The 26,251-nt window shown below is 42.1% G+C and overlaps 1 protein-coding gene and 1 long non-coding RNA gene across 2 annotated transcripts in view; one reads left to right on the top strand and one right to left on the bottom strand.

The window, feature by feature from the left end:
* The first annotated feature begins 1,231 nt into the window (after window positions 1-1,231).
* Window positions 1,232-26,251, top strand: part of LOC116787468 — a 40,358-nt gene continuing 15,338 nt past the window's right edge. The window contains exon 1 of the long non-coding RNA XR_004357307.1: window positions 1,232-1,349. This is a non-coding gene — a long non-coding RNA (uncharacterized LOC116787468). The remainder of the gene's footprint in view (window positions 1,350-26,251) is intronic.
* The window catches only part of NTF3 (neurotrophin 3), a 58,037-nt gene continuing 44,662 nt past the window's right edge, over window positions 12,877-26,251 (bottom strand). Inside the window, exon 2 of the mRNA XM_032689090.1 lies at window positions 12,877-17,330. Coding sequence (XP_032544981.1) covers window positions 16,539-17,330 — 792 coding nt within the window. The 3' untranslated portion in view covers window positions 12,877-16,538. The remainder of the gene's footprint in view (window positions 17,331-26,251) is intronic.

The following is a 26,251-nucleotide window of genomic DNA, read 5'->3' as shown; positions in this document are numbered from 1 at the left end:
ATAAACAAATAAATCCCATAAACAAACCCATACCTCTTTTTCAGAGGGGTGGGAATTTTAAGGTCCCTTCCAGCCCAAACCATTCTATGGTTCTATGATACAGAACAGCTATTTCAAAGCAAGCCTTTGACCAGATTTGTGGCCTATTCATAACCCGTAACTGCAGAAATACCCTCCTACCTGTCCCAAAGCCATGATGCCATCTTTCATGACTGACAGGAATCCTTGTATATGGCATTTTGGGGGCTTTGTGGTGGACAAAGGTCTGGGCACACTGTATAGGCTCCACCTGTCCTCTGCAGCAATGCTGGGACAGCCTTGGGCAGCAAGACTAAGAAGAAACTCTCCTTTAAAACCCTCTGATATAATTCTGGTGTCTTGTGCCTTGAAAGTCTCCTTCCCATCCATGTGACTGTAAGAGTAAGTGCTAAAAGTTGAAATGTTTATTAACCATGAGAGTCAGTAAATGCTGCAGGTGAGAAAAATGTTGCAATTCCTTTGATAAGCAGCAGAAAACGGAAGCAGAAAATGGATGCATAAGATCACTTTGCCAATGGTGAGCCTACAAATCATATCTGTGCCCTGTCATTGGGGTGTTTCTACTCTCCCTTCAAAATATTTGACACTCTGTGATTCAGTTATAGAGGAGAGGGAAGCTGTAAATCCATAACTGAGGGTATTTTCACTTACTTTGACCAGTCCAAAATGCTTTGAAATTGTTTAGATTAGATGGGGATCTATTGTGGGCATTATGCTGAAAAAAAATTAGAAATATCAGACGAGCAATGTTTGTTGCAATTATTTGAGATCTTTTAGGGCACATTTTGATTATTTTTTTATTTTTCTTTCTGGACTTGTAGAATGTATCTTAACACTAATCATTGATCAGAGTAACTCACCAGAGGGGGAATTAACTGTGATGCTACCTCACTGCTTTTGTGATGAAGCTGTAACAGAGCATCCCACTCCTGGGTAACTTTGTGCATGTCAGTAAATACAGTCCTGCTGACTTTTATCCATGTGCTTGTACAGGACTGCACAGACTGAAGTCAAAAGGAGAACTCATATGCTTAGAGTTAAGGACATGCTTAAATATTTCCTGGACTGGGGCCTGCCTTCTCCCAGTGGAGAATTATGCTCTTACACAGGTTTTTGCCCCAGTGTGCTTGTGGAAATCTGGCCCTTTAAGTTCTGCAGAGCAGAACTGCTCCAGTCTTTCTGTAGCCATTTTGCAAGTGCTGACTGCTGGGAGCCTGTTCTGCCTCCCAACTGGTACCTGTCGTGCTTTTCCACAGCCCTCTCCTGATTTCTGCATCTCACATGTGGGATCAAAAAAGGTTCATCTAGAGGTAAGTCTGACTTTTCTTATGTGTTTGATCACGGTGAAAATGCTGTAGCACACCATTTGCTGGTATGAATATCCATAGCCTTGAAAAATTGTCTCTATTCTTTAGCCAGTACTGAAGAGCAGGGTTTGTTCCAGGATGCAGCATTTTGCCAGATTACACTGATAAAGCAGCCCTCTGTAGGCTACTTCTCTTGCAATTTGAAGCAATATTTTTGTTTTTCCCTCTAGCTCAGGCAGCTCAGTGCTTCACTGTCATTAGTAAATGCTTAAAACAGGTGCAAGGCAGGTGTCCTGTTTATTGCATAAGCAAAGTTCAGTATTCTTGGATTTGAAAATCCAAGGCAGAGGTAGCAGCTGAAGGTAATAAGAGGCACGGTAGCTAAAAGGGATGTGATGTGTCAAACAGATGTCAATGGATGTCATTCTCAGATCTTTGTGATTCACTAAACAGCAGCAGCAAATGTTGCCACCTTTGATACAAACCATATTATGTCAGCTAAAAATATTGATGCCACTGAATGGTTTAAAACTAGTTCCTGAAGAGTAATAGCTTATAACACTGGGATAATAAGGATACTGGAATAATAAGGGTATTGTAATAATAATTTCAGAATAATAAAGAATAGTATTTGCAAAAAAAAAAGGAAACAAATTTGGAAGCCTGATTTCCATGAAAAAACAGAAGTTTTAATCGAAAGAGCTGACAGGCTTGTCTACAAATTAATGTTTGATGAAGCACTAGGGGATCTACACAGTCTTCTTGTATGAATGTGGTTAGTCTGCAGGAAATTCATAAGTAAGCTCAGCAATCTGCCCTTTCCTTCCAGCATGCCAGCAGCTTATCCAGGGAAAATGTAAGTAGCAGCTACTATGTCATAAAGCAGCCACTGGTTATGCTGTAAGATGATTATCTTTTTCTGCCTTGTTCCTTTTTCAAGCTTTGCAGGAGATTTAGGAAGAGCTACTGAGAGTTTAAGATAAAAAAACGCAGAAGCTGTCACTGTTCTGTTGTGTACCACAGCTTGAAGGAAAAATCTGAAACTTTTTGACTTAAACTCAGTGGGGAACACTGAGCTGGCAGAAAGCAGAGTGCAGAGATGCAGACAGTATCAGTGGCTGCAGCTGTGTCCTCTGCTGCTACAAAATATGATGCTTGGGAAGTGCTAAGAGTGTTTTCAGCTCCTGAGCCTGCAGTCTCTTGGATCTTGTGACCTGTGATTCTTCTGTGGTTCTTTGAGTGTTGCCAATCCTCACTGTCAAACAGAGGAGCCACCGACAGATGAATATTTAACTCCTTGCTGCATTGCACCTGTTGCACTTCTGGAGTGCACAAATGCTCTACAATCAGCCTGAGCTGGGGTACAGTTCACGTCTGTGCTCTGCCTGGGGTCAGTCACTGCAGTCACAGAATCACAGCATGGGTCACATTGGAAGGGACCACAGTGGGGCATTTAGTCTCACCTCCCTGCTCCAGCAGGGTCATCCCAGAGCACATGGCACAGGATGGTGTCCAGACAGCTCTGGAACATCTCCAGGGAGGGAGACTCCACACCCTCTCTGGGCAATCTGTTCAGTGCTCGGTCACTGCACAGCAAAGAAGTTCTTCCTCATGTCCAGCTGGAACTTCCTGGGCATCAGTTCCTGCCCATGGCCTCTTGTGCCATTGCTGGGCACCCCCGAGCAGAGCCTGGTCCATCCTCTGTCCCCTCCCTGCAGACACTGACACACATGGATGAGGTCCCCTCTCAGTGTCTCCTCTGGAGGCTGAACAGCCCCAGCTCCCTCAGCCTTTCCTCCTCAGGGAGATGCTCCAGTCTCTGAATCATCTTTGCAGCCTCTGCTGGACCCTCTCCAGGAGCTCCATATTTCTCTTGAGGAGCCAGAACTGGACACAACATTCCAGATGTGGCCTCACCAGGGCTGAGTAAAGGGGCAGGATCAGCCCCTTTGACCTGCTGGCAATGCTCTTCCCAATGCACCCTGGGATCCCACTGACCTTCTTGGCCTTCAGGACACACTGCTGGCTCAGGGACAGTCACAGCAATCCTAAATCACGGGGCCAGGTGTTGTCCTCGGAGCAGTGGAAATGGTCAGAGTGGCACTGGAGCAGAATGAGTGTTCATCCCTCTGGGGTTCAACATGCCCCTGGGTTTCACTAATTACTTCAAACACCAGTAGCAATGAAGGCTGCTTTCCCAGCATCCTGCCTTTTGTGCAGGTGCCACAGGAAGATTTTTCTGTGGACTTGCAGCCCAAATGTTGCCTTTACAGGCACTAGAAAGCATTATCTGGTACAGAAGAGACGCCTGCTCCCAAGTGCATGCAAATGTGTTTTGATGTGTTGCCTTCCTACTCCTTGGCTGGTGTTGTGGGAACAACATCAATATAGTGGGAAATCCTTTTAAAATGTCTAATATTTCACTGTTACTTTGAAGACTGCTGCCCTGGCCTGTGGGACAGAGCTATGCTGCCACCCTGGAGGAATGTGATCCTGCCTTTCTCCCCACGAAAGCGTCCTGGCTGAGGGCCTGGCAGAGCCTATTTCTGATAAAGCAGACGGTGTCTTTCCATTCAACCACCTTTCATTCAACCACCAAAGAAAACTTTGTTCTGCCTTGCAGTACAGCTGTTATTTTACAGCTCTGTGTTTCCAGATTCAGGAATTGGTTATATTTTTAACTTCCAAAATGTCTTTCCCATTAGTGCTTTCCCATTTGATCTGAGTGGGTGGCCTTCAGCTCCTTGGCCTCAATCAATGCTTAACCTTGCTTGGTCTTTTTACTGATTTATCCTGTCCCCTGCCCAGCCCAGAAATGGTTGATTGTCTTGCACCCAATTCGTCATTTCTATTGTAAACTGCTCATTTGAGGACTGGCATTTTGTCCCCACTGTCCAATGTCCAAAGATGTCTCTTCCCCTCTGCTCTCTCCTACCCTCCCTCTCTCTCTCCACACCTCTCTTTTTTCACTCTTTGAAGCTGTTTGCCCTTTGGATTTCCATCTCCTATGCACCCTTCTGCATGATCCCTTTAATTTTCAATCAGTGTTAACACCTTTAACTTCATTTTCAGAGCTCACACTTGTGCTGCAAACACCTGAGTCTTCCTCTTGACAGAACACCTTAATTTGAAATGCTGACCTTGTGCTTCTCACTCCATGCCACTTTCCTTTTCCTAACAGGGATTTGTAGATAAACCATAGCAGGGACAAGTCTTCCAGCCTGTGGAAGGCTTTTGGAATTGCAGAGCACAGTAGGTCTGTAAAAAAAGAAATCAAAAATCACAGCCATCTCATGGGGCAAAAGGTAACCAATAACTATATAAAAGTATATTTACCTGTGATGAACTATTATATTTTTAATTATTTTAAGAGAAAACTAATACCTTTATGGGATAAATTCATGTTGTCTCAGCCTTTGACTGCCAGTACCAAAAATCTCTCTCAATTAGCCCAAACACCCCAAAAGTAAGAAGCTCTTACTTTTAATATGTAGGTGCACATCAAGCTGGGAGGAAAGTAGTCTGAAAATTGGGTTGTGATCCTGATAGATCCTCTTTTTGTCTTTCTTTTAAGTATTTGATGGAATTCATCACTCCCTAATATAGGGATGCTCAGCCTGTAGCACACAAGCTGCTTCCAGCTGGCCAAATAATTAATCTCACAGTTTGGTTTGGCCATCTTTCATTAGAGTCCCTCACATATGAGTGACAAGCTGATGAATTAATCTGGAGAATTAATTAGGACAGAAAAGAACAGAAAAGGAAACAGCCAGGAAACATGAAAGTCCAGAACATCCATCCAGAACATGAAATTAACTGTTAGGAAAGAGAGATTTTAAGGCAAGTGTGAGCACTGTCCAACAGCAGTTTGTCAGCTGCTGTGACAACTATTAGTCCTTTGTTTCGAACACCTCTGGATCTCCACAGTGAAGGATGTTCACCTATCCTGATATCCAGGATGACATCAAACAGCATTTAAGTCAAAAATCACAGGAAGGAACCATACAGGAGGATGCAGAAAGGAAATAGCCTGACACAGATTGCCCAGAGAATTTGTGGCTCCCCCATCCCTGGAAGTGCTGAAGGCCAGGTTGGACAGGGCTTTGAGCAGCCTGGTCTAGTGGAAGATGTCCTTGCCCATGGCAGGGGGTTGGAAGGAGGTGATCTTTGAGATCCCTTCCAACTCAAGCCATTCTGTGATTCTGTGATTCAAAGTACTTTCATTGTCCCACATAAAGTTTAAGGATCTGGAGTACTAGTCAGACCACAAGAGACAAAAAGAGTGTGAGTGTTTGTTCATCCATTTCTCCTATTACACAGTCTCCTCTGCTGGTAAGAACCCCAAATCTCCCAAGCTCTCTTGTCATGGCCCTATCCAAATTCCATGGTCAAACATTTGAAAAGTCTCCTTGACGATTTTATCCTTCTGCTGCCAAAGAAGTAGTGTCTGTGCTGGAATAGTTTGCACTGGTTGGGGAGGAGATCTCCAAAGTGCCCCATTAACAAGTACTTGCCTTTCTACTCCTAAAGGGCAGATCATATGTTCCTTTTCCAGCAGCCATCAAGAGCTGTGGCTGGGCAAGAGCTGGGCACTGATGTAAGTCTGCAAGGATCATCTGCATGGCACTCACTGCCAGCAAGACAGGAGGCTGGAATCAGATATTTTTAATGCAAATAGTGCCACTAAACACTGCTTCTTTTTGCTTGTGTTTGTTCCATATATGTTAAACTGGGAAAACTGGGAGAGGGAGGAGCAATCGTGTTGTACAACTGATATCTTACTTTTTCAGGCCACTTTGGGCTTGATCCACTTCCCTCTGGAAGAGATGGATGCTGTGTTTTGGCCCCACTGCACCTAATCTGACACCTTGATGCAAAGTGCTCATGATTGTGAGCTGGGGAGGCCAAGCTGCAGATCTGTGTCCCAACCTCTGCCACTCAACTTATAGTGACAATCACTTCTAATAAGGGGAGCAACAGCTTTTTTTGGCTCTGAGTTAAGGCAATACTGAGCCCAGCTATCAACAGAAGGGGAAAGGCAAGAAAATGGGACCTGTTTTGCCTATAAGACACTCCATTTGCAAGTGGATGGTGATTTCCTCCCTTATCTACACAACGAACACTCACCAAAACAGTATGAGAAGGCAAAAGTGCTCAACATTGCTTGGGGTGACCCCACTCCCAGGTCTCTTGCTATGTAGGGAGAAGAAAAGTTACTTCTGTGACAAGGACCCTTTTAGTCTAGAGAAGCAGTCTTATGCTGGAAGAATCTCTCAGCTTTCTGTGTGTTTGCTTTAAATCTTCCATAGATTTCTAGAGCCGTTCATTAAGGACCTGGAAGGGCTTAGGACCTCCTTGTAACAACTCAAGTGTTGAATGGGGTGTATTAAGGGTAGGAGGGAAAAAATTCAGAGAAACAGCAGGGAAGTTTCTTGGACATGTAACTAAAATATTCACCTGTAGTTGTAGAACCTCCTAAGCAGCTCTATGAACAAGAGTCATGAGGCAAGGAGAAAGTAATCTCAGACCATTACCTGAAACATTTTCTGTTTCCTCAGCACCTTTTAGAAAGTGCTGGTGTCAAACCCCTTATTTTAAGGGAAGTGTCCAATTTGCCTTCAAATACTGATGTGGGCACCTAAGTCACTAGGGTGGTCTTGATGATTTCAGCCCAGGTCTAAGGCTTTTTCCACAGTTACCCACTGAATGACTTCTTCCCTTGGAATTTCCAGTTACCTTTGCATGTACCTCATATCCCTTTCCCAAACACCCTGTCCAGGCAATCACATTCATACCCAAGTCTATTTGAATGACTTTTTCAAGTGAGAATTTGTGAAGTACTACCAAGTGCTTTACTGCTAATTTTGTGGTCTGATTTCTAAATACAATGAATGATCAGGGGTTTTTAGGTGTTTTCTTTTCTTTGTCCTATAAATCCATGGCGTGCTATTGACCATGGTTCAATTACTAAGTACATAATTCAGGACTCACTAGAAATTTTTTTAAGCTTTTTGCAAAATTCCATAGACCTTGAATCATATCTTAAATGATTGCAGATTGTATTCTAGGATTTTTAAGCAAAATTTATAGGATGGGAACTATTAATCTTGCTCATATTATTGTTGCATGTGGGTTTTTTTTTTTAGTGAACAGCTATCATTTCCAGGAATAAAATCCCTAAGGAACGTTATTATTACCCCAGGCCTTAAAATATTTGTCCATGTGCTCAGCTTTAAGCACAGGGTTAATTTTACCAGCTTCTAGACAGCTCTTCTTCTCTTTAAAACTGAACATAATCTTAAGGGCTATTTTGGATCAAGACCTGTGCAAGCAGGCTGAGTGAACTAAATCCATTTAACTGACTCTCAGTAAATCCTGATCCTGATTGTGGTTTGTTTTTTTGGGGCGGGGAAATGGATTTATAAACCACTCCTACAGAGACTCTCAGCAGAGACCCACTAAATGCTTTAAGGATGAAAACCTTCCTGACAGCAGAATTTCAGCTCAAGCTGTTATGTTTTACTTTCATTGGAAAGGATTTTACATTGGAAAGGATGGATTTTACAAGGCAGTAATCAGAGAAGAATGAACTCTATGAGGAAAAAAAAAAAAAATCAAAGGTCAGCTGATCTTTAGTCCTAAGATTATAAATTTTGGATTTTTTTTTTTTTTTCTCAGCTCCTACTTTTCTCTTCTAGAGTTGTCTTTATTAAACTCTAGTTTTGGCTTTGCAGTGAATTTTCTGGTATCAGCTTTTGTGTTATTTACTGTATTCACACCTCCTGAGCTGTAGTTTTTCACTTATGGAACCTGCACTGTTCCCACTGAGCAAGGCATTGCTTGGGGCAATGGAATATTTAGTAAACACTTCATGCAATAATGGACAACCTCAGGCCTGACAGAAGCAGACACTTTAGATTATGTTTGGGGATCGTAAAATTTTTGGTATTTATGAAGATATTATGGAGAAGCAGATGAAGAGAAAAATCTCAATGAAATTTTTCCAAGCCCACAAATTCAAGCTGTACACTCTAGTTTGCAGACCAAGTAAGTGCTAAAGGCTGGTAAAGGCTACAAAATTCAGGATGTGATGCTTACCCATAATTAATCATTTAAGTTTATTTCAGATTTTAGTTCTGGGATGTTTCTCATGTTGTAAAAGTTATCATGCTAATTATACTACATATTTACCTACAGAAAAATGCTTGAAAAAGACAAAACATGAAGTCTGTGGTGAATGAAAAAGAAGCTGAGGTAGGCAGCTCTGTTCAGTAGGACTGGGATCTTTGTCCGCTGTTGTCTAGAGCAGTTGTGTTTCCGAACAAGAGCATCTTCACTGAGCTTGTAGTGTGTATATGCTATCTTAATTTCCCAGCGTTTCCTTTGTTGACAATAGCTAGGAATTTCAGAATTTAATTCTGAATGTCAGGACCTGCAAATCTAATTTTGAGTTCTTACCATTTCTGCAAGCAAAACAAGGCCATTGAAGTTCCGTCTGAAGCAAGAGTCAGAGTTAATTTTGAATGCTCTGCGTCGTGGTTCTCAGGGGAGACTATTCAGGGGGTGACATGGAAAGCCCCTGGGGTTTGCCTGGGGAGCTGCACTGAATCAGTCTCAGATCTGACAACACTATCCCTCCTTGCAGGGCAGATGTAGTTGAAAGGATAGAAGTGTAGGCCCCTATAATCTGTCAGATTAAATAATTCCATTGGCATTCATCACGTAGCTATACAGGCAGCAGTCATGTGGTATATAGAAATTGAGAGTCTGAACTAGTACAGAGCTGACCACCTGCTCTAAAATGTCACAGATGTAATCCCAAGCTTTATTGCATCAGTAAAAACTGGGACAAATCCCACTGAAGTCAGACATTAAACCTGCGTGAGATCGGAATAAAGGTATTATTAGTTGTATGTGTGACTTAAACACTTCCCACTATTCACATTGTTTTTTTTCTGTACATCTTAGATGCAAGTTAAACTGTTCAAGAGTAAATATTGCTAAAAAAATCCCACCCACTTTTGCCTTCCTCTTTAGTCTTTCACTTTGTGTGAGCCAGGTCTAGGCTGCAGCACTGCCTTGATATTTCCTAAACTTGATGTGTGAAATGGCAGTATGGATCCTTCTCTTAGAGATCCCATGGAAGGAGGTGAAGGACCTGTCTGGGATCAGCCTCTGAGAGAATGGAATTGACACCCTCAAGTCTCCCTGGAATTTAGAAAAAGCCCCTCTCGTCAATCCATCATGGTGCTGCTGTGCTTTTGGTTTCCACTCCATGCAAATCCTCCCCTCAGCAAGATCTGCATCAGAAGACTTCACCACACAATCTTGTAGTGAACCACCACCACTGTAAGAGGAAGCCTAAAGAGAAAATAGATCATTAAATAACTCTACTAATGAGAATTTTCCTCTTTCTGTCAAAGTTCTGCTCTCCAGCTCCCTCGTATCACTCTGAGAAAACTACATGCAGCAGGCCTTTCTCAGAAAGCCATATCTTCCATTTCTGTGGAAAAAAGAAACCAAAACAAAACAAGAAAAAACCATGAGAGTTTGAGACAAAACTGTTCCCATGAGAACTCCCTTTTCCATAATTGCTGTTATCTGATTATTGTGGGAGAAGGGGTTTTTTTTTCACCTTTACCCCCGCCTAGGACAAGTACCATGTCCCGATGCCAAGTCTCAGGAATCCAAGACGGCCAAGATTATTGACCCAGGGAATTTGTGCCTCTGAGTCAGATCCTGAGGTCAGGAGGATCCTGACAGCTGTGTTTTATGTGTTTGAAGGATCTAATTTTCAAGGAAGCAGGGTAATAGTTATTGCCCCCCATCCCACTCTTTCTACCCTTCAGCTCTCCAGCTGATCAGATCCTACTCCCTCAAGACTTGACTATCCTTGTGATATGGCACAGACACTGGGACTGCGGCAGCTGAGCTCTCACTCTCTGCCAAACAGAAATATTTCCTTCCTGGTAGCTTTTACCTTAGGATATAAGTCCAGAGATCCTGCTCTGCCCTGTTCTTTGGCTCATCTATTGGGGTTATTCTGCATGCTCTGCCAGCAGTGTGGAAATGAGCAAATATCTGTTTTCTGAACTTAATGAGAATCACATTTAGTAGATTTGTGCAATAATGAAGATTAAAAAACGATCCTCCATATGACCAGTGGGCTGTGTCACACACAAATCTGACTAGGGCTATTTGTAATAACTTGACAAAAGCTGTCATTCGATATTTTAAAACATATTTAATCTCAGAGCCTGAGAAACCAATTCTGTCACTTTCACACATTTGGTTTCACTGTCTACTGTACAAATGTGGGACTTGAAACTTCTACATTGCCCAGCAGCTTTAGAGCCACGTTTCTGCTTCATTATCCACAAAGACTGCACACCACAAACATCTATGAGCAGTAAGTTGAGGTGGTTATTGTACAAAATATGGTGTGTAAAACAAAACCAGGATTCGTATTAAAATTCCTTTCTCAGACACTGAGAACATAAATAAGAATCAACAGAGGTTATTTACAGTGCTAGACAATGTTTTACTGCATACTTCCATTTACAGGATTTTTTTCTTTTGTAAATTGCTGCTAAATATGTGTGTATTGGTCATACCAGACAGTTCAAAACTTTTTTTAAAAGCTAAATCTCTGGAACTGGACAAAGTAATGAACAATTTTTATGACACTGATGTTAAAAAACCTTGGCTTGTGTTGTGTGGTAGATAATGCTTTCAATTTAGGCTCACCCTTATGCATTCAATTTGGATTTAATACCTTCTGAGTCAAATTCTGCCCTCACTTAAGAGCCTCATCATCCCAAGTGCTGACAATGGGGACTGCAGAGGATAAGTGAGAGCAAGGCTTCATCATTTGTGCTCAGTGAGCGTGGTTAATTCCTCATCAACACAGCGAGATTAACCCCAATTAATAGAGGTTCATTTTCCTTCTGAATTACTGTTTCAGATGATCTAATGGTATTTATTTAACCCTTATCATAGCAGGAAAGAGCCTTTCATCTGATGTTACTGTTGAGCAGCTGAATTCTCCTTTGCTTTCCTAAATCTCTGCAAGAGGTTTGCCACCCAACAGTTTTGACTCCCTATTTTTTTCTGCACTTACTTTCCTTTTTTCACACCCTCCATGAGTGTGAAATATTTTTGCTTAGAGGAAAGGAACGTCCTACCTTCTTCCTTAGGAGCGTCTTCTGGACGCACTGATGTTTTCTGTTAAATGGTCTCAACATAATGTACAAATAATGGAGCTGCTCTGTCAGTGATTCTCTCTCCTCCCTGTAACACAGCTAGAGTCACAACATGCTGTGTTTTAGAGAGGGTCAATTGATCTGCTGCAACCACAGCATCCTTTTACAGAAGATCTATCCAGATTCACATAAGGCATGTTCCTGGGCAGGCAAAAAATGTGAACTGAGAAACTGTCCTTTGTCCAAGACCACCCCTGGCAGTGTCCAAGGCCAGGTTGGATGGGGCTCTGAGCAACCTGGTCAAGTGGAAGGTGTCCCTACCCGTGGCAGGGGAGTTGGAACGAGGTGATCTTTGGGTCCCTTCCAACTCAAAGCATTCTACGATTCTATGATCTACTGGGCATCTGAACTCTGGGACATGCAGAAAGAAAGCTTTGATCACCAGTCCTTGATTGTGCAACTTGCAGCTCAGAAATGAAAGGTGTGTGAAGGCAGATGTGAAGATGGCCCAGGGCTGCCCCACTCTCTCTTTGCTCCTTGCTGTTGTCTACACAGACACTTCTCAACCATGATTTAGAGCAGCCTGGTCATGGTTTCATCCAATTGTGTGGGTAAGAGCTCCAAAATAGGACCCTGTGATCAAAATGTCCGGAAACATGAGGTCATGACATCAAAAGGCCAGTTCCATAGCGAAAGTATGGCTTTCAGGTGCTGCTGCCTTCAAAGGTCAGCACTAAAACAAAGGAGAAATCTATATTTGGGAACATTCATGCAAAGCACGAATGCTGTTCGCCAGAGGTACCAAGGCAATTAGAGATTACAAAAAAAAACCACAACAAAACCCCCCCAAAACAAACAAAAAACCCCCAATCCAACCCTAACAAACAAACCCAACCAAACAAAACCCAAAACAACAACAACAACAACAACAACAACAATAAAACAAAAAAGGGAAAAAAAGTTATCCAGCTCATGGAAGTAAGAAACAGAGGTTAGTTACATAATTAAACTAGGAATGTCATTACTGAGTTCTACAATAAACTGCACAGAGCTGCATGGACCTGCAGTGGTAGCAAATGGACAACTTTCCCGGGAAAGTTTTTTGTTATCCTTGTATTGCTTGGTTTTTTTACACCACATCTGTGCTTGCTTCGTCATTCTACCATCTGCTGTAACAAAATACAGACAAAGCATTTCAGAGAACAACCTCTCCACACTTTAAAATGCTCCAAGCCAGAGAACAGCTTTTTATTTCTCACAAGCTGTAGTGCTTATCATCCTATCCTCCTCCTCCTCCTCTTCCTCCTCCCCCTGCCCCACATGCATGATGAATTACACACGCTTACCAAGCGTGGAGAACACAGAATCCCATTGATTTTTGCCACAATGTTTCTATTAAAGGAAATGAATGTTTCTGCGCTTTTGCTTTGCTGAAAGGTCAGAAATAGCAGGTCATTATCATCAAATTTTTAATTTTGAAACTCCCAATCAGGCTCATTTCCTGTTTGGTATTGTCTGCAGATACACAATGTACAGCGGAGAGAAGGACTCGGGTTGCTAAAGGATGGAAATAACAGAGTATGAGGAGAGTGGTTTTGAGCACACACTCTGTAAAGTCCAGTCAAAGTTTCTTCCTGGTGCAGCCGCACAAATCTCTTGGTAGCAGTAAACTCGCTGCACAGACTTCATTCCTGAACACATGTTCAAAGGTGATAAAATAAATGCAGATGGTTTCCCAAAACCTCAGTGGAGCATTTTTTGCTGTTACTAAATGGACTGTAAAAAAACTAGGGGGAAAAAAACCAGAGAAAATACTATTTGACACAGACAGGCAATTTCAGAATAGCATTTGGTCATCTGGGAGAAAATCTAAATAAAATGTGTGTTTATAAGATCCATTGGCAAAACAATATTGACAGAGCATCTGAGCTGCCTATTGGAAGTGATTTTTAGAATGGTTAAATTAAACAAGCGTTGCGAGCTGAATATTTTGCTTATTTACTTAACACATCCAAACAAATAGTTGGATAGGAATTTTGAATTCAGTGTGCCACGACCAAAGTTGACAATAAAACCATCCCCAGCTACAGTGAAAGCAGAATTAGACCTTAACAAATTTATTACAGGCTTTGTTTACAAACTCGTTACAAAATTATACAGCATCTTATGCCTACACAGGATTTACAGGAACACGTTACTGATGTGTGTGATTGCTCCACTCTCTGGTCAAGATCTGCAGGTTTTTCTTCACCTGAGGCCTGATCCAGCTTCCACTGGAGAAGGTGAGATTTTTTTTTCCATGGACTTTAGTGGAAGCTGGATCAGATCCAGAGGGTAACACTTCCGTTCATTGTTTTCCTGGGGTGGGAAAGAGGCGGCTGACCTAACAACCTTACACACCACGCTTCTTTCTCATTTCATGTGTTTCAGATGACAGGAGTATTTACTCTGAGACATTTTTGATGACTGCTTGTGTTAGAGTTAAGAGTCAAAGACCAGTTCCTCTTACTGGATCTACAGTGGAAAACGACAACTGGTTTTCTCTGAACCTTTAAAGAACGAACCTCCCTTGATTTTCACTGAGAAGAAACTACGGTATTAGGATCAACTCTGATGTTGTTTACATCGCTATAAAGCTACATTTTCTCCACTGTCTTCAAGAGAGTTTCTCTGGATTTACAGTGATGTAAATAAAAGTGGCATCCTCCCTGCAGCAACAAGGTAGTTTGTGATTAATAGGATTTAACCAAACTAAGTTAGTCTTCTTACCTCCTCTTCTCACATGGAGATAGACCTGTCTGGCATGGTGAAACAAGATTTCTAAACTTAATGATCTATGACAATATCAGCTCTCAATTACTCCCAGCATCTGCAAATGATCTTTATTTGGGAATTCAGGGTGCAAAATTAAGCTTTTAACTTGCAAAAAAAATCCAGCGGGGCAAGACTCTGAAAAATATGCTTTTACCCCCAAGCTAAAAAATTTTAGTTGAAATTTAAGCTTTCCTACTAGTAAAACTAGCAAAAGCTCTGTGGGGGATTTTTTTTTTTTTTAATGTTTGCCAGGGAATGAGAAAACTGGAAATATTCTAGTCAGATCTATCAGATACTGAGTTCTCTGTTATATTGCATCCTCTCATTTTGACGATTGCCTTGGTATGGAACCTCTGAAGTTCTTATTGCTTGAAGCAAAGTAAGGATTTAGTACTGCAAGGTGATGACACTTCCTGGGAGGTAAATACCCTGGCCTCACGTTGAGAATTGAGATGGTTCTCAGAAACCTTGCTTATGGCCTCCCCTGCAGAAACACAACCTACACACTCCAGCCTGGTTTCCAGAGACACAACTATTCCAGTGCTAGGCCTCATGGGCAACCTGTCTGTTTCTCCGGTGGTTTTATGGTGTGTAACGCTCTCTGTAAGGGATTAGGGGAGACCACACAATTTGCTGCCTGTCACGGCCTGCTGCAGGTTTGAAGCTGGTTTTCCAGGAGTGAAAGCTGTACGAACAAAAGAATCCTGAAACCTCGGGTTTGAGTGCTCTGATCTCGTTTTCACTTGTGATTCACACGGAGTGAAAGCCAGAGTGGAAAACCTTCAGACACTACAGCTGTAAAGCTGTTTGAGTGGCTGGTGTTCTCCAGCCCTGCCTGGGTGTTAGATCTATCTGGACACAGAAAACATGCAGTCCAGTCTTAATTCTGTTGATAGCCATGGACTCTCCTTTATTTTATGGGAGTGGGATCCCATCCAGGGCATTACACAGCTAACGTGTAATAGACCTTCTCTTCAAGTAGTGTCATTATTCCTGTCCCCAGTGGAGCTACATGACAATCCAAAGAAGAGTTTGAGGTATATATTTGCAAGTACATTTGTCTGTCCTAAGCAACAAATCTGTTTAATTGAGGAACTTCATTATCACTACAGACTCTGTGGATCTTAGTCACCATCCATTTCAAGTTCCTGTGAAAGGTACCAGCTTTCTCCAGCAGTTCTAAACATTTTTCGCCCTGTGAAAAATGAGAAATGGATTGTTGAGAAGAATGGCTTTTTATGGGTGTGTGGCTTTGATATCCATGCCAGGATATCGTATCTTTCTTTTCTACAATTTCCAAGCCAAGGGCTCTTTTCAGGTTGAGACACCACCAGCTTTGTTTCTAATTTAAAAACTCTGACAGAGAGAAATGATCCAGTAATGCAAGCAGAAGATAATGATTCATGTGAGGAGAAGGAGGTTGATCACAATAAACCGTCTTTCATGTATTATATTAATGATCCGTTTAGATTGGTCCTTGGCTTCAGTAAGTTTCAGCTACAAATATTTTATATTTTTTCATATTTTTTCAATGATGCCCTGGCAGCATTAGAAACAGTTGCAAAACAAATGTGCTTTAGAAACATAAACGGAAGTTGCTGGATTATTAGCAGCCATCCTGAAATGCTAACAGAGGAAAAATGGTAATTTCACTGGCAAAACTGGCATAATACACAGAAACTTTATTTTAGGGCTACCTGATGTCTGTAAATTTGACATCATCTGCAGGCTACAGCACTTTGGTCCATGTTTGTTTTGGCAGTGAGGAGTCAACATTGCATCCAATTAAATGTGAATGTATAGAGCAGGGAATATAAATATGTACACAACTCTTGGCATTGATCTGATTTTTAACAAGTTTACTAAATGACAGTCACTGGTTTGACAATACTGAATGAAAAATACTGATTTTACACAGATTTTACAGGAAGGTTACGGTATGCTGCCGACAAGCAGTGTCACAAACATAGTCTAAAAAAAACCTGGAGTTGCCCACAGCAGAGGCACACACCCTTTGCTCTTGTTTATTGAGAGAGAAAGCTTATATACTGTAGATTTGCTGAAGTTTAATAAATAAGGTCAACTTATAATATATATAAAACAATATAAACATTTATATGCTACATGCATATCATATAATTTAAAGTAATAATTTATATAGCAAAGAGATGCAGATTTATGTTCTTCCTATTTTCCTCGACAATGCGCACACGCAGGAGGTGTCTATCCTTATCCATCTCCAGCCTACCAGTTTGTTGTTTTCTGAAGTCAGTGCTCTAACATAAGTTTGGGATGTCTTGCATTGGGAATTCCAGTGCTTGTCATCGATGCCACGGCAGCCGTTTTTCACGGGCTTGGCTTCTTTACACCTCGTTTCATAAAAGTATTGCTTAACTGGAGAGTTGCCCGTTTTAATTTCTCCCAGAACAGTTACCTGGTGTCCTCTGATGTCGATGGCAGAGGATTTGTCCGTGACCCACAAACTTTCACTGTCACAAACGGAATATTCCCCTCGGTGGCCCTTGTGCTCCGCGTACCTCTTCCGCCGGGAGGTTCTGTTCACCACGGAATTCCCAATATAATCCTCCATGAGGTACAGCGGCGGCGGCTCCAGCGGCGTGTTGTCACTCAAGAGGACTCGGGGAGAGTTGTAGCGTCTCTGCTGCCTCAAGAGATCTGTATCCACTGAGATAACTGGCTGGAAGTCTGATTTCACATTTTCCTCTCCGTCCACGTCTCGCTGAGTGTCTGCTTTCTGCACCGTGTTTTGATAGTTTTCCTTAATATCTACCATCTGCTTGGAAAGCTTGTTTTTTAAAATGTCTGCCTGGATGAGTTTGATAATAAGGGAATTTATCGAATCTTCTGGCAAACTCCTTTGATCCATGTTGGTAGACTGGATGCCACGAAGATAAGCGAGAAATATCACATAAAACAAGATGGACATCACCTTGTTCACCTGTAAGATCTGCAAAGAAACAGAAAGTCAACATAAAAATAATTAAAGGGGGAAGTTTTTTAGAGGCTGTAAACATGAAAATTGGGAATTTTTATTATAACATCTGCACTTTATAGATGCAGATATATATAGATACAGAAACACAGGCTATGTGTTTCTTTGAAGATATTATTTGTTACACTTTTTAAGGAGTGTAACTCATTTCTGAGGATTTTTTTTCATTCCCTTTCTCTCTATGGTGCTATAAGGGAAAATATTCTTGAAGGAAAATCGTGCAGACAAGCAGCAAAATGGAGTTTTTTGTATTTTGAACTTCAGAAAATACTAGCTAGGCCCCTGTAGTAAAAGTAGGGAATTCAGACGGATCCACAGATCTTTTGGTAGTGATTTTTCGCAGAGTTGGAACCTGTTGTTTTATTTTGTTCAATTTGGGTTTTTTTGTTAAATGAAGTTGCTTCATTACATTTATATAAAATGGAACAAAACTGACAGTAATTAGAAATATTCAAGAGCAGGTGGAGGACACCCCTCTCCCCAGCCCCCTCAAAAAAAAAAGAATTTAGTTCAAAGGTTGAAGATTTTGAAAACTGTGCATAAAATCTTGTTACTTCTTTGCCATCCACTGCTGTATGTAGATTCCTGTGGGTGTCCTTTCAATTATAGCTTCAGACCATATTTTAGAAGCTCCTTTGTAATTTCTTTTTAAGCCTTTGTGGTTTTCTTTGTGTAGTTGAGAACCATACACATCCATCTAAGGAGGTGTTTTTATTTCCTGTGGACACCTGTATATTTTGTATTAGCACCCATACTTCGAGGAAATCAATTTTCAATGTAAAAAATACTGATGGAAGCAAACCATTCACTTCAGAGCACACCTCCTTTATAAACTTGTTGCATAAGTAGTGGATTGAAGAACGAAATATCAAACTGAGAGCACCTTCATCCCTTCATCTGGCTGTAGCACTGATTCAAGTGACTCAGAACAGTCTTGAATATGATTCTCCTGCACTGCAAACACATCCACCACACGTCTGATACCACCAACACTCTGGGATGAGGGCACAGAGTCACAGACCATGGAACAGATGGAGCTGAAAGGATCCTCAGGACATCATCTAGTCCAATCCCACTGCTCAGAGTAGCATCAGCCAGGGCAGCTTGTACAATGATGTGCCTAGTCAGGTTTTGAATATCTCCATGGATAGAGACTCCACAAGCCCTCTAGGCAACCTGTTCCAGTGTTTGACCACCCTTGCACTTAAAAAAATAATTGTCATGTTTCAGCAGTATTTCCTATATCTCATTTGTTCCCATTGCCTATTGTCCTTTCATGGGACACCTCTAAGAAGAGTTTTGCCCCATCTTTTTTACTGCCTCCCATCAGGTATTTCTGCACTTCCATAAGATCCCCCTGAGCCTTCTCTTCTCCAGCATGAACAGCCCCAGGTCTCTCAGCCTCTCCTCATATGGCAGTTGCCCTAATCCCTTAATCATTTTCATGGACTAGCTCCTGTATATCCAGGTCTCTCCTGTACATCCATGTCTCTCCTGTACTGGTTGGCCAGAACTGGACACAGCACTGTAGATGTGGCCTCCCCAGTGCTGAGTTGAGGGGAAAGATCCCCTCGCTTGACCTGCTGGCAACACTCTGAGTACTCTGTTTTTTTTCACTGGAGAAACTGTGGAAATATCAGACATCTTGAGCAGAAAATTTTCCACTTTAAAAAAAAAAAAAAATAAAAAAAATCATAATTTTCTGTTTAAAAGAGTGAACCATTTTCTGTATAAGAAGGCAAAGAAAAAAAAGATGAAAAAAAATTTTACCGCACAACCCTCTATCCACAATAAGTAAAATTCCTTTTTGCAAGATTGAGTCCCCACTTCATAGTTTGGAACTGCAGCAAAATCAGAGCTACCCTCTGTGGATGTGTGAGCTGCCCTTTTATGGACAAGAAATGTGTTTTCTCCATTCTCAGTTTGTCACAGTATGAGTTCACCTAAATCTAGACTGTTGCTTGCAGCAATGTTTTGCTTTGGGGGGAAAAAATCTAAGATGTTCAGTTACCATACAATTACTGTCACACCTAAATAAATACTAACTTAATGTAGATGGATCTCAGAGCCCAGACTGTACTGTATGAAAAATTGCAGAGCAATTTAGTCTTCTCTCAGAAAATTATTTGCTTTTAAAAACAGTAAAAATATTATTAAACAGATGTCATTCAGCAGATTTCTTGCAGCACTCAGGAGAGCAAACCCACATGCAGCATGACACACAAATCTATAGGATGGTGAGCAAAGCTCTGACAACGCTCTGCTCAAAGGCTGAAAGCATTATTCATGCCAACATGCAGCTGCATGCAATCACTGCTCTGCTTAGTCTCAAAACTAAGTGGCACTAGCAAAATACACAAGTTGGAGCAGGTGATGAGGTGGGAAAAGTAAGACTGGAGTTCCTGCAGACTCTCTTTAACGTCATACTGCACACAAAAAAGTAGGGCTGGGGACCTCGGAGTTGGAACAGTTCAAATAAGCTATTTTTCTTGTCCATGGAGGAACCCCATTAATGGGAAAAATGCCTAAAAGTATTTTGCTGAACTTCATGTGATATGTCTTGTGGATTTGGTGGGAAAGATGTTAACCTACTCTGAAGTTTGATGTGTAGTTTGATTTACAGTTGGCAAATTATTTGTTGCAAAAGTAAAAATATGCCAGAACAAACCTTTATCCTTTTTCTGGGTGCAAAATTTTGACAGGAAACACAAACATTTGGTAAGATTACAATTTTCAGGGAGTTCTTCTGAGATAATTCACCAAGAAGGTTCATCAGTGATGTTCAGAAATTCCAGGACTAGAAACAGTCAGTCTGTCCATAAAGTCCAGCACCTCCGGATATAAGACACTGTTCTAGATGGGAGAAATGGACATTACTGGGAAACCACAGCTGTTTTATGGCCTTGGCTCTAATATGGTCCTAAGACACCTTAAAAGTATATCAGTTTGTAGGTCTGGGGAGAATTGCTTTTGATAAATGACCCTTTGCCCAAAATGGAACATTGTGCCTGTCCGAACTGAAGATAATTTGAAATTATTTTTTTTTGGCATGTGTGTTGTTAAATCCATAAAAAGCAGAGAAAAATTTAAAACTTCAATATGTTTATGTTTTCATATTTTCAAAACATATTTCATATTTTCAAAACATCATTCTGATGTTTCTGAACATGCTTCAGATATACAGTGGAATTCACAAAGCAGAGCAAGTGCTTACTCAGAGTAGCCCAGTGAGTAAGTTATCTATGGAGGAGACTTGGATTAAAGGTAAGATTTCAACACAGGTATCCTGTCTAAGAGAAAACTGACTTAACTTCCAGGCTCCTGGGGCGTGGACTTATATGGATCTCGGGATAAGTTCTTTCTTTGGCCTTTTGAAGAATGGTATAAAAATCTCCCAAGTATTTAGCCCTTCACGTGACTTCTTCTGTTCTTTCGTTAATTTTTTCTTAAATTCAAATGATTCATTTCAGGTAGAAAGACAGATTTTGTTCAAGCCAAAGTTTTCTTAGTCAGCTGATATCAGTGACATATTTTCGTTGTTCTACAAGGTTCTTCTTGAAATTTTCCACATGTAAATTCCTAACAAAAGTTCATTTTGGCTGTCCATGTGGACTGTTGATAGTCAAGTAAATGTGCTGAATGGCCCTAGAAATGGACAGAATACCTATTTACACTCCTACAGGTAGTACAGATTAGATTACATTTAGGATCTGAGTTTGGGTCCCAAAACCATTCCACTGGGAAGTCATTCCCACTTGTCCTGTCGCTGAAATTCCTGATGAAGAGCCCCTCTCTGGCTTCCTTGTAGGTCCCTTCAGACACAGGAAGGCTGCTATGAGGTCTCCATGCACCAATCTTCTCTTCTCCATGCTGAACAGCTCCAGTATTCCAGAAAACTGTTTTTCCTGAGCTGCTGAGAAGCTGTACACCAGTTCTGCTGTCGTGCTCTTCTATTCTTTGTGCCCTTCAAGATGCTGGGTCACACCCTTGATGCTTTGAGCTCTGGCTAGAAGTAATTAAAAAGAGGGTGAGGAGCATATGGCTCTCATATCAGCCCTTGAGTGTGCTTGGAAAACACTCTGCTACGTGCAGTTTGGAAAAGCACTGGACATCAAGGTAGGAGGATTCTTAGAGTTTGTCCCTTTGCAGAGCTCTTCTTTCAGAAATACACTGGCTTTCGAAAGTGATTACAGACTTGGCAACAGAAACAAAGAAGATCCTGAGGGGAACAAGGACTATAACTAAGTGACATTAAGCATCATGAATCATCCAAAGGATTTGTAGGAGAATATATCACAGCATGGTTGGAAAACCAGTATATCCTGGCAGTAGACTGCTAATTTGCACTAAGCAAGTTTGAGTCAAACATTGCTGACATTGTGGCACAGCAGGTAAAAGCAAACAGCACAGAAAAGGAAAGCTCATGCATTGCAAAGCTGTTTGGTCTTCTAGCTGTGGCTTAGTTTTACTTTATTTTAATGGTTTATATTCCTGCCTATCGCTGCAGTGTCAGTGGAGTACTAATGTTGCCTGGTGGTCCAAGGAAGGTCTAAATTTAGGAGAAGTAAATAAGGTTACCTCTTCCCTCCATCAATAAATTAAATCCTCAATAACCTCTGGCAAATCACTTTCTGCTCTTTTCAGACTCAACACTTTATGTAGTAGAGGAAAGCTTGGCTTCACTTTGAAAAAAATAAATGGATTACTTTATTTTGATCAGTCTCTGAACAGTCTACACAGCTGAGGAGCAAAGCATCATCTAAAATATTCTGTGAAAAGAATGAAATCCTAGCACTGTGAAAATTCCCTAAGTATTTACTTGTAAGTCATTGCTAAGAGGAACTGGAATAGAAGGAAAAGTAACTGGTGAATTTTACATTCAGCATTGGAATCACAGAATCACAGCATATGCTGAGTTGGAAGAGACCCACAAGAATCATTGAGTCCAACTCAACTCTGCACATGACCATCCCCAGTAGTCAGACCATGTGCCTGAGGATATCATCTAAATGCTTCTTGAGCTCTGTCAGCCTTGGTGCTGTGTCCACTGCCCTGAGGAGCCTGTTCAGTGCCCAACCACCCTCTGGAGGGAAGAACCTTTTTCTAATATTCAACCTGAATCTCCCCTGACACAACTCCAGACCATTGCCTGTGTCCTGTCCCTGGTCCCCACGGAGCAGAGCTCAGTGCCTGCCCCTCCTCTTCCCCTCCTGAGGAAGTTGTAGCTGCAATGAGGTCTCCTCTCAGTCTCCTCTTCTCCAGTTGAACACACCAAGTGCCCTCAGTGCCCTCACACGACCTCCCCCTAGGGCCCTTCACCATCTTCGCAGCCTCTTTTGGACACTCTCTAATGGTTTCATATCTTTCTGATATTGTGGTGCCCAAAACTGCCCCAATGTTGCAGGTGAGGCCACCCCAGGTCAGAGCAGAGCGGGACAATCCCCTCCCTGGCCCGGCTGGAGATGCTGTCCCTGATTCCCCCCAGGACAGGGTTGACCCTCCTGGCTACCAGGTCACTGCTGACTCGTGTCCAACTGGCCACTGACCAGGACTCCCAGGGCCCTTTCCCAACACTGCTTTCTAGCATCACGTTCCCCAGTCTGTCTGTACATCCAGGGCTGCTCCATCCCAGGGGCAGAATTCAGCACTTCCCTTGTTGAACTTCAAATGGTTGGTGACTGCCCAGCACTCTAATTTATCAGGGTCTCTCTGCAGGGTCTCCCTGCTTTTGAGGGGCACAACAGCTCCTCCCAGTTTTACATCATCTGCAAACTTGCTCAGTGTTCCTTCCAGTCCTAGGTCTAAGTCATTTATGAGGATGTTGAAGAGCACTGGGCCTAAGATGGAGCCCTGTGGAACCGCATTAGTGAAGGTCCCTCGTCTGATGTCACCCCAGTCACTGTCACCCTCTGTACAGGACTCATGAGCCTATTGCTCCCCCACCACATGATGAGTTTATTCAGCTGTGGAATGGACATTTTGTCCAGAAGGATACTGGGAGAGACAGTATCCAAAGCTTTACTGAAATCCAAAAAGATTACGTAAACTGGCTTCCTCTGATCAACCAGGTGGGTCACCTTGTCCTAAAAGAAAATCAGGTTTGATCAGCAGGACTTTCCCCTCATGAAGCCATGCTGGCTGTGACCAATGACTGTCTTATCTTTCAGGTGTTTTTCAATATTCCCAGAGTAATCCTCTCCATAACTTTACCAGGCATTGAAGTGAGACTGACAGGACTGTAGTTTCCAAGGTCCTGCTTCTTACCCTTCAGGGCAATGTTTGCCAGCTTCCAGTTAGCTGAGACCTCTCTGGATTCCCAAGACTGATCAAAAATCATCGAAAGAGGTTTTGCAATGACATCAGCAGCTCTTTCAGGATTCTTGGATAAATCCCTCAGGCTCCATAGATTTGTAGGGATCCAGCTGGAGCAGCAGATCCCACACAATTTCAGGGTCGACTGGGAGTTGATCACTCTTGCAGTCAAGGGCACTGAGACCCCCTTGGTCTGTCATCCATGTTGAAGACTGAAGCAAAGAAAGTATTAAACACCACTGCCTTGTATGTCCCTGTTTGTAAGGTGACCATCCCCATCCTGTAACAGTCCGAGGATATTTCTATGCTGCCTATTGCCATCAAATATTTGAGAAAATTCTTTTTATTGTCCCCCACATTTCTGGCAGCTTCAACTCCAGTCGAGCTTCAGGTATACAGATTTTCTCCCTACAGCAGCAAGCAGCATCTCTGAATTCTTCCCGTGTCACTTGACCTTGCTTCTATTGGGCATACATCTTCCTTTTTCTGTCTTATTTCCAAGACAAGATCCCTGTTCAGCCAAGCCACCCTTCTGCCTCGCCTGCTTGACTTTCAACATTTGGGAATTGCCTGCTCCTGTGCCCTTAGGAGGTGATGTTTGAAAAGTGACCAGCGCTGATGGACCCCAGCACCTGCAAAAGTGTTTTCCCAGGGGACCTTTCTTACTAATTCCCTGAGCAGCCTGAAATCTACTACCCAGTATGATTTGTGTAAGTCAGCTTGAGGTGTTTGCTACTTTCTAAAAAATTTAGGAGCCGCTTCTGTTCTTCAGAGCAAGCAACTAATGATCATTTGTGGTGATTGACAGCTTTTTCAGGCTTTTACCAAAGTGTAATTAATTTAATTACATAACTGTAATTAAACTCGTTGCTTGCTAAGCACTGCTTTCCCATACTCTCAAGTAGTGGAAAGCCCTGTTGATTCTCTCTTCCTAATAACTATGTTGAGAAGAAATGCAGCCCTTCTCCTTTGTGCTTAGGGGAAAATGCAGAAGGTACGGAACAAGAAAAGTATCACTGCATTCTCAGTGTTCAAAAAGATGGGAATATGAAATAATTGCATATGAAAATTTGCACTGTATTTCAGAGTAGTAATCGACCATTTGCACAACATGTGCCTGTAGAAGGATTTATTGAAGTAGATTGTTGCAGAGTGCTGAATGTCCCTACAGGCACTATGACCCTCCTGAATGTTTCTACTTCTCAGGACATGGAAATTTCAACACATATGGATTGAAGCTGAAGCTTTCACAAGAGCCAGACCCTCTAAGAAGCCAAAGAATTCAGAGGCAAAATCTAGTGGGACTGAGTTATGGCAGCCCTGAGTGTTAACCCTCCCATCCTGGGTGCCAACCAAACTGTAATTAGAGAGAAGGAATTTAAAACTAATTCATTCTTCTTGCAGATGGGCAGGGGAGAGCGGCTGCACACTCCAACTGGGGGAGACCACCAAAGTTTCTTAATTTCTGCAGCAGGTCAATTGCCTTTAATCATGCTTTACTCAAGGCTATTTTCAAAAAAGACACATCTGAGCACTAAGCCCAAACAGCCTCCAGTGACTGGTATACACCTAATCTCTCATGGAAATGGAGTTCAGCCTACTGAGTTACTGACGTTTCCTTTTCCTCTTTAAATGACTGGCAGATCAAAACACAGGAGGACAGCTGTTCACTCCAGCACAAAAAACTCATCTGCACTTTGAACAATGCTATTTATGATTATCATTGTGACCATAACCCTACTTGTCATTAAGGAAAGCTTTCCCAACTGGTGACATCTTCCCGAGGAACACTTTTGCAATAATACATCTTCTGCAAGCAGCAATCTGTTCTTGGAGCAGTTAAATGAGCTGTGTAGAGTCACAGCAACATCTATCCATTCACACAGGTGATTGCAACAGCGTGTGTGTCCACTACAAATATATCTATATCTTTTTGGGGATGAAGATGTGGTTGCCTTACACGTACCTGCCCTTTTCCAAGAGAAAGGTCAAGAGCAGTTCCTCAGTGCTTACCTCACTGTTTGGAACAGCAGCTGCTTCTCACACCTTGTGCACAGTTAATTCTGTTAGGTTTTGGCCCTGCACTTCCCTCCCCCGCCACCGACATCGGGTGGTGTTCAGGGCACTTAAGACCTCCCTGGAGGCATTTGACACTCCCCAGCATCCTCTCGCCATCCCACTGAGGGGCTCAGCCATGAATAATGTCCGGTATAATGTCAGCCATATAAGCTCCATCCCCAGCTGTATAATCAGCCACAGAAGTTTCCTCAGTCACAATGAGGTTCTTCTCTGGTTTAATTCCTTTCCTCACTGACATTTATGTGATGCGTTTACATATTTACACCTATCTGTCTCTGCTCTGACTGCTGTAGTGTGATTTTGCATTAACCAGTCAACTGATTGCTCTGTGTATTGAGAAGGTCGGAAGAAAAAGTTTGAAGCTGGGATCCCAGTTTCTCTGATTTGTTGGAAGAGTTTGGCCAAGTCTAAATCTCTTTTCATTACTTTCTATATCTGCAAAGTAAGAAATTCTGTGCAATGATGTTGGGGTTTTATCACCCCAG

This window comes from Chiroxiphia lanceolata, chromosome 5 (assembly GCF_009829145.1).
Source record: "Chiroxiphia lanceolata isolate bChiLan1 chromosome 5, bChiLan1.pri, whole genome shotgun sequence".
In the NCBI taxonomy this organism is placed as follows: domain Eukaryota; kingdom Metazoa; phylum Chordata; class Aves; order Passeriformes; family Pipridae; genus Chiroxiphia; species Chiroxiphia lanceolata.
This window is presented reverse-complemented; position numbering and strand designations above follow the sequence as displayed.